At 31.2% G+C, this 13549-nt stretch overlaps 2 protein-coding genes across 2 annotated transcripts; both read right to left on the bottom strand.

The window, feature by feature from the left end:
* Positions 1-3348: 3348 nt before the first annotated feature.
* LOC106795857 (uncharacterized) lies at positions 3349-3675 on the bottom strand. Its single transcript, XM_014766774.1, has one exon. It carries the CDS (start codon positions 3673-3675, stop codon positions 3349-3351), a length of 327 nt encoding a protein of 108 aa, XP_014622260.1.
* A 4390-nt stretch (positions 3676-8065) lies between these two features.
* On the bottom strand, positions 8066-11115 carry LOC100803692 (protein ANTI-SILENCING 1). The gene is made up of 3 exons (XM_003544614.5): positions 10575-11115; positions 9978-10143; positions 8066-8436 (listed from the first exon to the last, which is right to left on the bottom strand). Exons 1-3 carry the CDS (start codon positions 10953-10955, stop codon positions 8414-8416), a joined length of 570 nt encoding a protein of 189 aa, XP_003544662.1. The 5' UTR covers positions 10956-11115; the 3' UTR covers positions 8066-8413.
* Between the last annotated feature and the right edge of the window lie 2434 nt (positions 11116-13549).

Here is a 13549-nt window from a genome sequence, read left to right on the forward strand (position 1 = left end):
AAAAAAAAATAAGGAGTGATACAATTAAGAAACTGGATAAGTAAAGGTGAAACCCATATAGGTATGGTAGTGGATGGCTTATTTTATTTTAAGAAAAAAGTATTGAATTAAATGGAACTATTTTAATAGGCTAATTTTTTTTAATCTAAACTGTTTTGGATTAAACAAAGTGATTTGGATTCTAAACCAATTAGTTTTCAGCTAAACTAGTTTTAAATTGCTTTTGAACTTGTTTGAAATCTTTTTTAAGATTATTTTTTAACCTGTTTGAAACTTCTTTTTTTATAAGAAATTTTTTTTCTGTATTAAGTCTATTATTTTGGTCTTAATGATACTAGCAAATAGGATTGTGTATGGTTTGATTTTGAAAGAAAAAAAAAAACAAATTGAACCATTTTATGGTTTGGTTTTAAATCCAAACCACTTTATTAATATTTGACGAAATGGTTTGTGTTCTAGATAGGCCTCTGGTCCATCTGCTTTCGCTCTTTAGTTGACTTACAACACCATCCCATGCACATCGCAACATCACTTTGTTTCTATATACAACCTAAATCTTGCACTCGAGAAGCAACATTGAGGCAAGGTCGATCATTGAGGTCATTCTCCTTAGCTAGCCTTTGTGACTAACATGTTATATTGTTGAAATTAAATTAATTTTTTTGTAATTAGGAATCTTGTGCTAGTGGCATTTTTTTTTTAATTTTAACATATTAAGTGTTTGCTCTAATGTAAATTTTAAGGTAACACTTAGATAAAAATATCTATATATGTTAGATCGATGTTGTTTTAAGTTACCACCAAAGATACTACAATAAAATAAAAAAAAAGAAATTTATGTTTAGGTAGAGTAATATTAGAAGTTAGGAATGCCACATTTGAGAATCTAAAATAACGTTTTCGTTGTATAAAAAAAACTAAATTAATTTAACCATCGTAGGTGTCAGGTAAGAAATTTGCCGTGTAGCATAAGACTAAAAAATTCAATGGGAAGAAGTCGCCACCGTTGAATTAGTGGAAGGAAGAAGGCTAGCTCTAGAGTTTTATGGTATTCAAATCATGACTTGATGAAGGAAGACGATTCCAAAGGCTATACATAAAAGGGCGTCGTGGTGTTGGGGTAAATTTGTACAAATTATCTTGGGTGGTTTGAGTTCTATGTAATTGGTTTGTAACTCAAATCCAGTTCAAGTGTTTGGATGAGGTTGAAGGGATAGTGGAATAATTGTTTGGCCACAATGGTGAATTGCTGTTTGGGATGCAATTAATGTTGTAAATATGGAGTCATTCTCATAAATAGTATAAAATATTTAAAGTATACATTAAATATTTTTTTAAGAAAATAAATTAAAGTAATATGGTTTGGTTTTTGGTGCAGCAAACTAGTTAAAAGAAATAGTGCATCATATCTAAATTTAAACAATAAATAGCTTGTTTAAAAAGCATTTTAAATGATTTGCTTTTTTTTTAGATTTAATTTGATTTAGTTTTGTGTTCGATTTGGTTTATTGTTTTCTTTCATAGTCGTACATATAGGGGGGGGAGGAAAGACACCTAAAGTGCATAGCAACAAATCCAAATGGTAGAAAAGACGCATGTATGCAATGAACTCGGTGCATGTTTAATTTAATTTATTTTGAAAAATAATATCATATTTCTTTTAATTTTTCAAAATAAGATATGGCCTCTAAATTGAAACACATCTAAACATACTATCAGTAAAAGAGGCTTTTAGTTATGGCCTCTTAATTGTAATGAGGAAAGGGATGATAGATGGAAAAAGATAAAAAAAACTTTATCCACATTCTAAATTTTTTACTTATTTTATTTATTTATGAGAAATGTTAGTTATATTTTCTTTTTAACCTTCTTTATGTTATGGATGAAAATTACTAATTTCGATTCATTTCACTTTTAGATTAGGAGAAAGAATATTAAAGAGATAATGTCATTAACATTCCACTTTATTTATTTATTTTTCTATTATATTATTTATCACATTTTTTATACTTCTCTCTCGTCTTATTCTGATCTCTATTTTCTACTTGCGTAAATGCTCAAATATGGGCGTGAGAAACTAACTTTATCCATTGAATTAGCACATATAAACCGTTACCAGTTTACGGGATGCACCTTTTTTGACACAACAATGCAGTTTAATTTTCATGACTCCATGTAGGTTCTGATTCTATAAGCAAGACTAGCAAGTAAAGAACACGCAGGCACTGTAAGATTCTTTCTTTTTATTTTATCCGCATCTTCCACACTAGCGAATTTATTAGAGTATGGATATGAGAAGTTACATCTAACATTTTTTCCTTGTTATTAAAGGAAGGTAAAGAAGAACAAAAGTTATTGATACAAATGATTTCACATTTGGATTTCATAATTAAGGTTTATGGTTCGATCCTTACCTTATGTATGAAATAATAATTGGAGGTACTACTTTACTTTAAAAATGTATTAACTGGGTGGGAAGAAAATTACATCTCCTAATTATATCAAAAAAAGAAATAAAAAAGTTTGATGTTAAATTCTTGTTATTATTTTAGTTTATATTGACACTATGTTGTTTTCCTCATGGTATTGTTATATAATCACGAGAGGTCAAACTCTGATGTACAAAAACATCGAAACGCTCAGAAGAACAAACATATAAGCCACAAATTAAGATCAGGGTTTTGTTAACTAGTATTTTTAGGAATTGGAGAAATAATAGGAGAGTGTAAAGAAAAGTCATGAGCACCACAATTTTGTGCATTCCAATAAACAAAAAGAAAAAAATATATAAATTTGATGTCTATATTCTTCTGGCTCAAAATAAATGAATGAAGGGTCTATGCTATTTTGTCCAATTAATGTTTGGACTTTAAACCTACAATCAACGTTTTCTACTTCGCATAAAATCATTGTTTAATCAACACCTTCAATGGTTAGACATCATAATTTTTTTATCTATACTAAATATTTCTCCAATCAATTAATAATCGAAAACTAATTCTTATGAACAGTAGATATCAATGAAATGAGTATTATTATCAATTTCAACAATGTTTTTTTCATACACTTAGTCAGAAATATTGAATCCCGAATAACATGCTTAAGGTTCTAATTAGCTATCTATCAACTATATCGAAACTTTGTTGGTTAAAGATATGATAAGTTGCAAGCAACAAAACTACAAAAGCCAAAGGGAAAATCAAGAAGTATGTTATCAATGTTACCTACGGAGAAAAAGAGACGGGTTGAAAATGTGAAGCCATCAGTTATAGAACAAAAATTAAACAAATGGAATTCAAAATCAAGAAGAGAAAAAAAGTAAATTCCTTTATACATTTATAAACATGATTAATCCAATAAATGTCTAGGTGGTAAGATCCTAGATGGGTCAGCATACCGAGAAGAGAAGGAACGAGGGAGGTTATCAGGCTCCATCCATCCAGTTCCATGATCAAAGTTCATAGAGTATGATTCCGGGTCATAAATACCCTCCATTGAACCAAACCCTTTCTTCTTATGATCCCTTTTGAGCTTTCTCCAAAGCATTTGCCACATTGGTTTTGTGCCATCACGGTTGCTCTCATAGTGCGGTTTTGTGTAGCTCCGACCCAACCTTATGCTTTGAGTAGTACTTGGGCTGCTTGCATTGAACCAATACTTCTTGATATCCTTCATTTGCTTCAAGTACACCAAGTCACCAAAGTTTCCTTGAATCCTTAACCTTTTAAAGCTATGCTAGCTAGAGTATGTATGGTACTTTTTTTATATGAGTATGAAACATGTCACATGAGATTATGATGTGGCTAGTGTGATATGTGGGTATATATTATTGTGATTTCGGGTGGAGGAAGGAGGAAGGAGTGAGGTAGGGTTCATTTGGCCTCCCTTCTAGGCTTTTCTTTATGGAGTGGCTCTCTCCAACGTCTAACTACCAATTTTTGTTGAAAGCTTAAGTCTTACTTTATCAAACGGCGCGTTCTTATCATTTGGTGCGTGGACCACTCCCCATGGCAGCTACCAGGTGTCTCCTATTCATTAACCACTTATCAATAATAATAGAAAAAAAAGGTTTAATTTTAATATTTTTCAAGTACAAATATTTTATGTCGAAAGTAATATCCTATTTGAGTTGAATAGAATAAACGATAAAATTCTTTGAGTATTCAAATAAGATCAAATCTTGTATGTGCGTGGAAAAAAAGTAATTAAGAGTGAAAATTTTATTAAAGACGATCATTAGTCAATTAGATTCTCTATTAGAAATTATTATTGACAAACCTGATAAATAGTTCACACTAATATTATAATAATAAAATAAAACTACTCATTGAACTATAATAATTTTACACTAATTGATCTATGTATTTAATAATAATTTTACTATATTATTAGTATAAAAATTTGTATACTACCAAGTAATTAAAAAAAATTTAAATTTGCCTTTTAAAATAATTATAACATGAGTAGTTCATAATTGAATAATAATAATCATATGAGAAATTTATGCATTGTAATTTATTAAATTGATAAAATGACCCGAGTATATGCTGTCTTTGAAAAGGAGTTGTGTCAAAGTAAGACCGCCGAAAGAGTCATCCTTTGCTAGCCGTCTGCCTCTCTGTCCCTCAGGGCTGTGTTCACAATTAGGGTTAGGGTGCTTTGAATGTAAGGAAATTAATTTTATTATATTGAAATAGATTGTGTTGAATATTATAAGCTGATCCACCAACGACACTGCATAATGCAACACCAAATACGTCAGCTGTAGAGGTGGTTCCGTAGTTATTCTTCATAAGTCAACGGTAATGTAAAGAAATCTCTTACCACTCATTTTGTGATTTAAATGTGTTCTTTATTAGCTTATTTTGTTTGGTTGGAAGAATAAAATAACAATAAATTTTTTTTCATACCATCTTATTAATCTATCTACCTATTATGAGTTTTTTAGAACACATTTTATGAGAAATAATCACATTTGATTAGAATAAAATTATTACCAATAATAAAATTCTTTTTTTAAATATTTAATTCAATTACATACTAAAAACTTAAAATTAAAACAATTGTTTTAAGTTGTACAACAGTTACTTATAAAAAAAAAAGTTGCAAGTAAATTAGTCCACATACTTGGTAGTGTCTACTATGAGTTTAAATTAAATTATTTTTAGAAGGCTTAATTCATTTAGTTTTTATAATTGTTTAAATTTTATCTTTTGGTCTTTATAATTAAAAATCATTCATTTTAGTTTCTACACATACTATTTTAATCACTTTTAGTTCCTATACATAATATTTTTAATCTTTTTTTCAGTCTTTATGTACAAGGACCAAAAGTGATGATTTTTAAATATAAGAGCTAAATTTTAGTTCTTATCATATTCATGATTCTACGTAGACTCGTTGAGGTTCCGTAAACTCGACTTGTAAAATCGAATCTTAACCTTATAAGAGTTTACTCAATTCAAAAAATATATTAATATTCCTATCTATAAAATCATAACTAAATATTTCAATCCTAAAATAAATTAAAATAACAAACTTTAACAATAATTCAACAGATTAACGTAATTTACGTTCACATCCAATCAAACATAAATTCATACAATACAAAACATAAGTTCTTAAAATAAAAACACTTAAAAACCAAATAATCTCAATTTTTAAGGTTACCAACTAGATAATTGATTCCAATGTTTAGTAAACATTATCAACTCTAATATATTCAAACTAGGACATTATGTAAGAGTGATATTGTCCTACAAAATATGGCAATCAACCACCACTTTCATTGTATACAGCAAAAATGAAAACTAATTTAGGACGCATTGTTGACTTTTAGTCTTAGATAAACTAGCATACTAAGAATAACTTACTATTTCCATACCATTTGCTTATGAGGAAAAAAACCACCTTTTTTTCTAGTTCTAAAACAACAGTGAATTGATACCTGTAAACAAAACAATGGTCAATTATTATTTAATCATACCATACTAACATCCAAAGTTAATGTCTACCTTTTGACCCACAATGTTTCTTGATACACAAAGCCTATAAGGAGTATTTTCGGTAATAGCAAAAGCAACCCCCCGCCCCCCAGAAAATCTAGCCAACCCAGAAACACAAAACTAAATGTCAGTAGTGAAGAATTTCATGTTTCTATTTTTCTATGTGGTAACAAGTTAACAACTCACTTTGCTTGGAATTAAAGTACCATTTGACCCTCAACCTCAAGTGATTCCAAATTTTAATTTGTAGGAATGCAAGAGACATTAATACTGAGAAATAACTGACAAAAGATTATTTATTCATATCTCATATGTCATTCTACTCAATTAATATTAAAATATCATAATTTTGACAAATATGGGAAAATTTGCAACTTCCCATTTCCCCAACAATGATAAAATCCAGTACATGACAATCAATTAGTCTTTTAGTTGTAAAAACAGTAGCCATCAACCCAACACAATACCAAAATGTAACAACAAGAAACATAAGTTAACACAGCAAATGACCAACAAAACTCACACATCAAATGCCAAGGAACATTAATCTTGAAGATGAACAACAAAACAAAATCACAAAAACAGGCATTGGTCAGGTAGTGAAGGGATAAAAAAACCTAGTCTTGAACTCGCACAGTCGCACTCAAACTTTACCATCGCACACTCGTACTTGAACTTCACCGTCGTGATCTCGCGGAGGATTCCTTCATCGCCACACCTCACCGTCATACTCTGACATCGAACATGTCGCAAGGAGGAAGAAACTACAAAGAAAATGAAATAACCATTAAGTAACCGCAAAACGAACCCACGTATGAGGAAGACAAAAAATGAAGCGCAAACGAAACGATGTCATTTTGGGTTTTTCGCAAACCCATAGACTCAGCCCAGACTTGCGAGTCTACCTTAACTCTCCCGAGTCTACGCAAACTCGACCGAATCCACTTGATTTCGATTATGCTCCTGTTTTAATTCGTTGAGGCTTCATGGAATTGTAGAATCGTGTGATTCTATGATTTAAAACGCGATTTTGATAACCATGGTGTAAAGTAAGGATTTTTTTCTTCATTCTTATGAGTGACTAATTTACAAGAAGCAAGCAAATGCCTTTAAACTCAAAAACAGGAGTCCTAAATAAAGTTTTTAACAAATATTATAAAATTTGGTAAAAAAAAAACAAATGCTCATAAAAAAGTAAGTTTTCTCATAAATTAAAATTAATTTATACAAATTATTTTAACTTATACAAAAAATAGTTAGATTCAATTTATCTTATTTTCCTTTTCTATAAATATTTATTAAAAAAGTTATCCAAATAAGACCAATATGGAAGTAAAGTATCCTTATACGAATGCACTTATACAGAAATAATAACACAAGCAAGACTATACTGTGCATCGATGAAAAAAGAAAACAAGTGTTGACATAAATGCACCTAACTTCTTCTACAAAGCTATCTGAATGTCAAAAAAGAAAGTCATTGCTTAAAAGAACTTGCTCGAGTCTTCTTGAATTTAAATTTAATGCAAGCTCAAAACATTTGCATTTCGAAAAGCATAAATCTACAACTTTTACTTCTCAACAAGCACTATATGTTGGAGTTTCCTTTAATTCTCAACAGCTCCCTTTAATTCCTTCGTAGAAACTTGTGGAATAATTCATCAATCTTCTTGTTATTACACTTCAACAACATAGTACTAGTATATGACAAGCGAAAATTTCATATCACCGAAACCGCTCACACTCCGCTCATTGGTAATTGCTACCATAGGAGTCTAATCCAATTAATTGGCATGTCCGGAATTTGACTCCTCAATTTTGAATTAAAAAACTTCATTGGAAAATGCTAGTTATAATCTCATTAAAGGATTCTTGAAAAATCATTTGAAATCCTTTGCTGTCAATAACAAGGTACCTCATTCCTTTTTATTTCCTAACGACCTTTTATTCTTTGTTCCTCCTCGAATATTTAGTTACACTTATTTAATTCACAATCTTACTCCCGATCTTGATAAATTATCCATTAGTGCTGTAAAATGTTTTTCTTAGTCTCTCTCGAGTTCAAAAAGGATATTAGTATTATTTTCCTTCCACACACCATATCCATGTCTACAGATTAAAGTAAATCCTAATTCTAAGCAGCAGCATCTGCAGCAGTAAATGACTTACAGTAGCCGCAGTAGTAATAGCTTAATTACAGTAGCTACTACGGTATAACTTTTGATTTTTGGTGGGAGGTAGAACTTAATAACTTAATTACATCAACATATTTGCCGGCTACCTTTTCAATTTCAGGCTAACTCTGTTTTTTACCTGAAATATCTACTTCAATACTTTACTTGCCATTCCCACTAACTTTTATCTTGTCTTGGACCGAGTTTCACAACACCAACGTGCTTTTGACTATCTCATTTGTTGGAAACATTTTTAACTGCAACAAGTTGTGAAAAACATTTCATCTGATTGTCAGCAATTCAATTCAGCACTAGATAGAAATACACATATTTCCTATGGTTAAGGGGGTAGCTTACATTCCAACAGAATTTTTTGAGATAGTAAAATCTGAAACATTCTGATTAAACAAAAAAAAATCAATTTTGAAAACATGAATTATAGCTCTCCATGTGACAGCTAAACATTCTTATTCCAAACCTAGAGGTGTGGCTAAGTTGGCAATTAGAGCTACATGTCAACAAACTTTGGCTACAATGTAGGGATTCAAATCTCAAAAGGAAATGTAGACATCACTTGGGAGATCCAAAACACAAGCAAAACAACTCAACAAACAAACACAAGTTCACTTTTCAACTTTCTCCAATTACACTAAACAACCGAAGATAATAACCTAACTTTGATTGTAAAACACATGGCAGAATGCCATACCAAATCTTGTGGATTTTTTCTTCCATTCAAAAATTTTATATAATTATTTAAACCACAAGAGTAATAAAAAAAAAATCAAATGAGAATGTCAAGTCAAGTGTGACAAATCCCCTTAATTTTTTATCAAAAAAAAAAACTACTTTACAACAAACAATTAAAATGAGTGAATAGGTAATTTAGTCCCTGAGATTGTACTCATTTTACATATTAGTCTCTAACCTAATATTAAATTCAAAATAGTCTCTATCTTTGCATAAGTGTTGCAAAATAGTCCTTCTGTTAAATTTTAAAGTAACGCCGCCGTTAGTGAAGTCTATTTTAGTGCCACGTGAACTATCTAACGTGGCACTAAAGGATGATGTGGCATGACACGTGGATGTGTCTCTTAAAAGATGTCACGTCATTTGATGATAACAAAACGAGTAAATACACAATTTAGTCCCTGACTTTGTACCCCTGTTGCATGTTAGTGAGGTCAATTTTAGTGTCACGTCATTTGATGATGATAGAATGAGTGACTTCTTCAAATTTGATGGTTCTGAACCAATTGAGGCATATATACGAAAAAGAACTCACACACACTTGCACAAATAAAAAAAACCAAAAATCCACACAACCTTTGCAATGCATGGACACTTTAAGCATGATTTCTGGCATTTTTTAAGTTAGGGACTATTTTGTAACACTTATGCAAAAGATAGGGACTATTTTAAATTTTTCATTAAGTTAGAAACTAATATGCAACAAGGGTACAAAGTCAGAGACTAAATTGCCTATTTACTTGTTTTGTTATCATCAAATGACTTGACATCCTTTAGGAGGCATGTTCACTTGTCATGCCACATCATCATTTAGTGTCACGTTAAATAGTCCACGTGACACTAAAATTGATCTCACTAACAGCGTTATTTTAAAATTTAACGGAAGGACTATTTTGCAACACTCATACAAAAATAAGGACTATTTTAAATTTAACATTAAGTTAGGAACTAATATGCAAAATGAATACAATCTCAGAGACTAAATTGTCTATTCACTCCAATTAAAATTTTACAGCACAGATTCCAAACGAATAAGATCACATAATACCTTCAATTCCCGCAGCAACCTTGACATCTATCTGATCCACTACTTTCAATTGCACAACATCAAAGAAACGATAGTACACATAATCAGCCTTTGCTTCACCTGACGGTTGCGGATTCCCAACGTCCTTAGAAATGCAAACAACATTGCATTTCCCTACAATAGCTTCCTGGTGCAAACAACAAGCAAAACATTCAAAACGACACAAAAATATCCAACAATATTAAAAAAAAATGGACAAAAACACTCGAACAAACAGAAAAACGTCCAACACTCAAAACAACCGAAAAATGTCCAACGCTCAAAACGACAGAAAAAAGACCAACACATCTAATGGAGAGAAAACAAGCTCAGAATCCAAAACTTACCAAGACGACAGAAACAGGTTCAGTATTCGCGAAGTAAATACTCAAAACGACATAAAAAAAAACAGCCAAAGAAATACTCAAACGACAGAAAATGGCAAACACTTAAAAACGCCAGAAAACAGGTTCAAAATCCGAAACTTACCAAAGCATCGGAAGCAAACACTCAAAACGACAGAAAAATAGCCAATAATACTCAAAACGACAGAGCAGAGATTCAGAATCCAAAACATACCAAAGGATTGACATTGGCAAAGCCCTTGGCGCCGTCGCCGCCGCACGCGAGGAACAACTCGTTCGGCTTCACTTCGATCCCAACCAAGTACTTGCAGATCTCGGCGGGGCGGAAGAACCACTGCACCTTCACCTTCCTGGACTTGTCGCGGGTCTCCCAGATCTTGATCAGCCTCCCGATGTGGGGCTCGCCACCGCCGATCCCGCTCTGGAGGCATACGGTGTCGTTTATGGCGTACTCGGCACCGTCGAAGGAGAATGACTCGTAGAACTGCACGTCCTTCTTTTTGCCTCCCATGCCTCGCTTCTTCCCCCAGGCGAAAGGGGACTCGAAGTCGAGACCGGATTCGGGATTGGAGTCGACAGCCATTGGTTCCGCCATGGGAGGGGTGGATAGAGGGAAGAGAGGAATTGCTGCACGGTTTGGAGAGAGCAGATAGCAGTTGTGTGTGTGTGAGTAATACAGGGATGACAACGGGACTCGTGTGGCTCCATGGGTGTTCAATGGTACGGTAATTTATGAATTCCAATGCACCTAAATCCATTCAAATAATTAATTGGTTTGGTTATTTATATATTTAAGTCAGAATTTAATTAACCTGATTAAAATCATTTATGTATAAGTTTAGTAATGAGTTTAAATTTATAAATTTGATCAAAATTAAACTAATTAAAAATTTTAAAATTATTTGATTTGGCTTTAAAATATTTTTATATTGGGATTCCAAATATTAGAATTACAAGGGTTGGGACAACGATAAGTATTGAGATTACTAATATTTATATTGTTTTGAGATACATTGTTATTTGTTTTATCTTTTTTTATATTTATTTTTTATATTATAGTTATAATATTAATAGATCATATTTTATTCATTTGTTTCAACAAATCTGATTGTAGAAAAGTTTATTGCAAGAGAATAGTTTGTAGGACATGGTTATGATTTAGACTATTTAATAAATCTCATTAAAAAAATATTTTATTTTAATTTGTATTAGTTTATGTTAGAATATTATTGTGATAGTATTAAATAAATCAATTTTACTATTTTCTGACCTTTGATAATATTGTATTAATTGTATTGTATATTGGGATGAATCATGGTATATAATAGTAGTTCTAAGAAGAAGAAAAAAGATCAAATTTAAATGGATAACTTATTGGTGTGAATCAAACCAAGCCATTCATGAATGGGTTGGGTTGGGTTTCAAAAAAAAGTGTGAAAACCAAACCAAATCGATCAAATTTGATTGGGTTGGGTCCTGAATTTGGTCAAAATCTGTCTGAACCCACGAACACCCCTACTCTCTCCTTTATGTATCTCCAAAAGATGAGGATGGGTTCAGATACAAAAGAAACGAGTTTAAAATTTTAATATCCATTCCTATGTAATTTTATTAGGATTGAGTATACTTGCATATCATTCACTTTTCCTTTTATATTTGTAAATAAAATATATATTAAATTTTTAATTATATTTTAATTCAACAATATATAAATTTAATGACAAAGAAATTAAAGATTAAAAAATTAAGAATTCAATTATATTTTTAGTTAAATGTATATTTTTAAGTTTGTTATTTAACTATTAAGTTAATTATTTTATATTTTAAAAAATTATGACTATAAAACCTTTAATATATATTATGTGTATATATGTTATGACAAAAAAATTATAAGAATGTAATGATGGTGGGTACAAGTACGTGTACAAATATAATTTGGTATTCATCCCCGATTAGTAATACTTGTACCATACCCAATCAAAGTGAGTATTTCCCGTCAAAGTCAAAGCAGGTCTGAGGCAATACCCGCAGCTATGAGATTATTTGTCATGCCTATGTGTGATTCGTGCATTAGTGATAGTGTGGCCAACCGTGTTAGAACTGGACGATCCATCATTGGACCATCCATTATCCCTTAGTTTTGATGAACACAAAGATATAAATTTGTGATGACTAATGAGTTACTTATAAGTGGACAGGACGTATGATTCAAACAAATATGGTAAGACTTCTCTTATCCTAAATAGTCATGATTATCGTCCACTATCCTTTACTGGAATCTGCCTTGTATTTAGTCATGGTCGATATCCATTTGTTAATTATGCTTAAAAAAGAATCAGATTATTACTTTAAGTGTGATCAAATTATTCTATTGTTATAAATATCCGTCTATATGAGGAATATTATACATCATAATATTACCTTTCCTTTTATAAATCACTAACATTTGAAATCATAATATGTAGGATAGTTTTAAAAACAATTGATCCGCAATTAGTCTCATTGAGGAGAACATATCACACTTGTCATAAATTGCACCAAGTCCATCTGTCCCCAGGTGGCACCAGAAGAATTAGATCAACAATGACCAAAAATTAAATGGACAAGATTCCACAATGTACTGATCATCCTCCTCTTTTAAAAGGCACATAAAAACATCGCTCAAGATTGATGAATAACATTCATACATTGAAGAAAAAGTAGGAAAAAATCAAGAGAAATACTACTGTGAGAAAAATAGTACTCATAGAGTCTATCCTTTGCTTAGCAAAGTTCTTGTACTGAGTTTTACTTTATTGTACATGCACTTTTTGAGTGTTAGAATCAATGATTCTTCAAACTAATTGTTTGAGAAAGTTAGGAGTGACTTAGTGACAAAATAATACTTGAGTGTTCTTAGATTCAGGTGGAGTCTAAGGGTTGTGTTAGCCTGGAGAATATTTGTAAAGTCAGGAGTGACAGGTCAAAATACTTGTTGTAATCAATCATTGATTAGTAAAACCCTTTACTATTTTGTTAAGGACAATTGAATGTAGCTCAGGTTAAGTGAAGCAATGTAAACCAAGTGTTTATCATCATCTTTTTAAATGTGTTAAAATGATGAATATTTATAGGCAAAATTTGTGTAAATCGTTAAGGGTCATTCCCAAAAGATGTAACTCTTCAAAACACACATTTTTGTGCAATTTC

Source organism: Glycine max, chromosome 14, assembly GCF_000004515.6.
Source record: "Glycine max cultivar Williams 82 chromosome 14, Glycine_max_v4.0, whole genome shotgun sequence".
Lineage (NCBI taxonomy): Eukaryota > Viridiplantae > Streptophyta > Magnoliopsida > Fabales > Fabaceae > Glycine > Glycine max.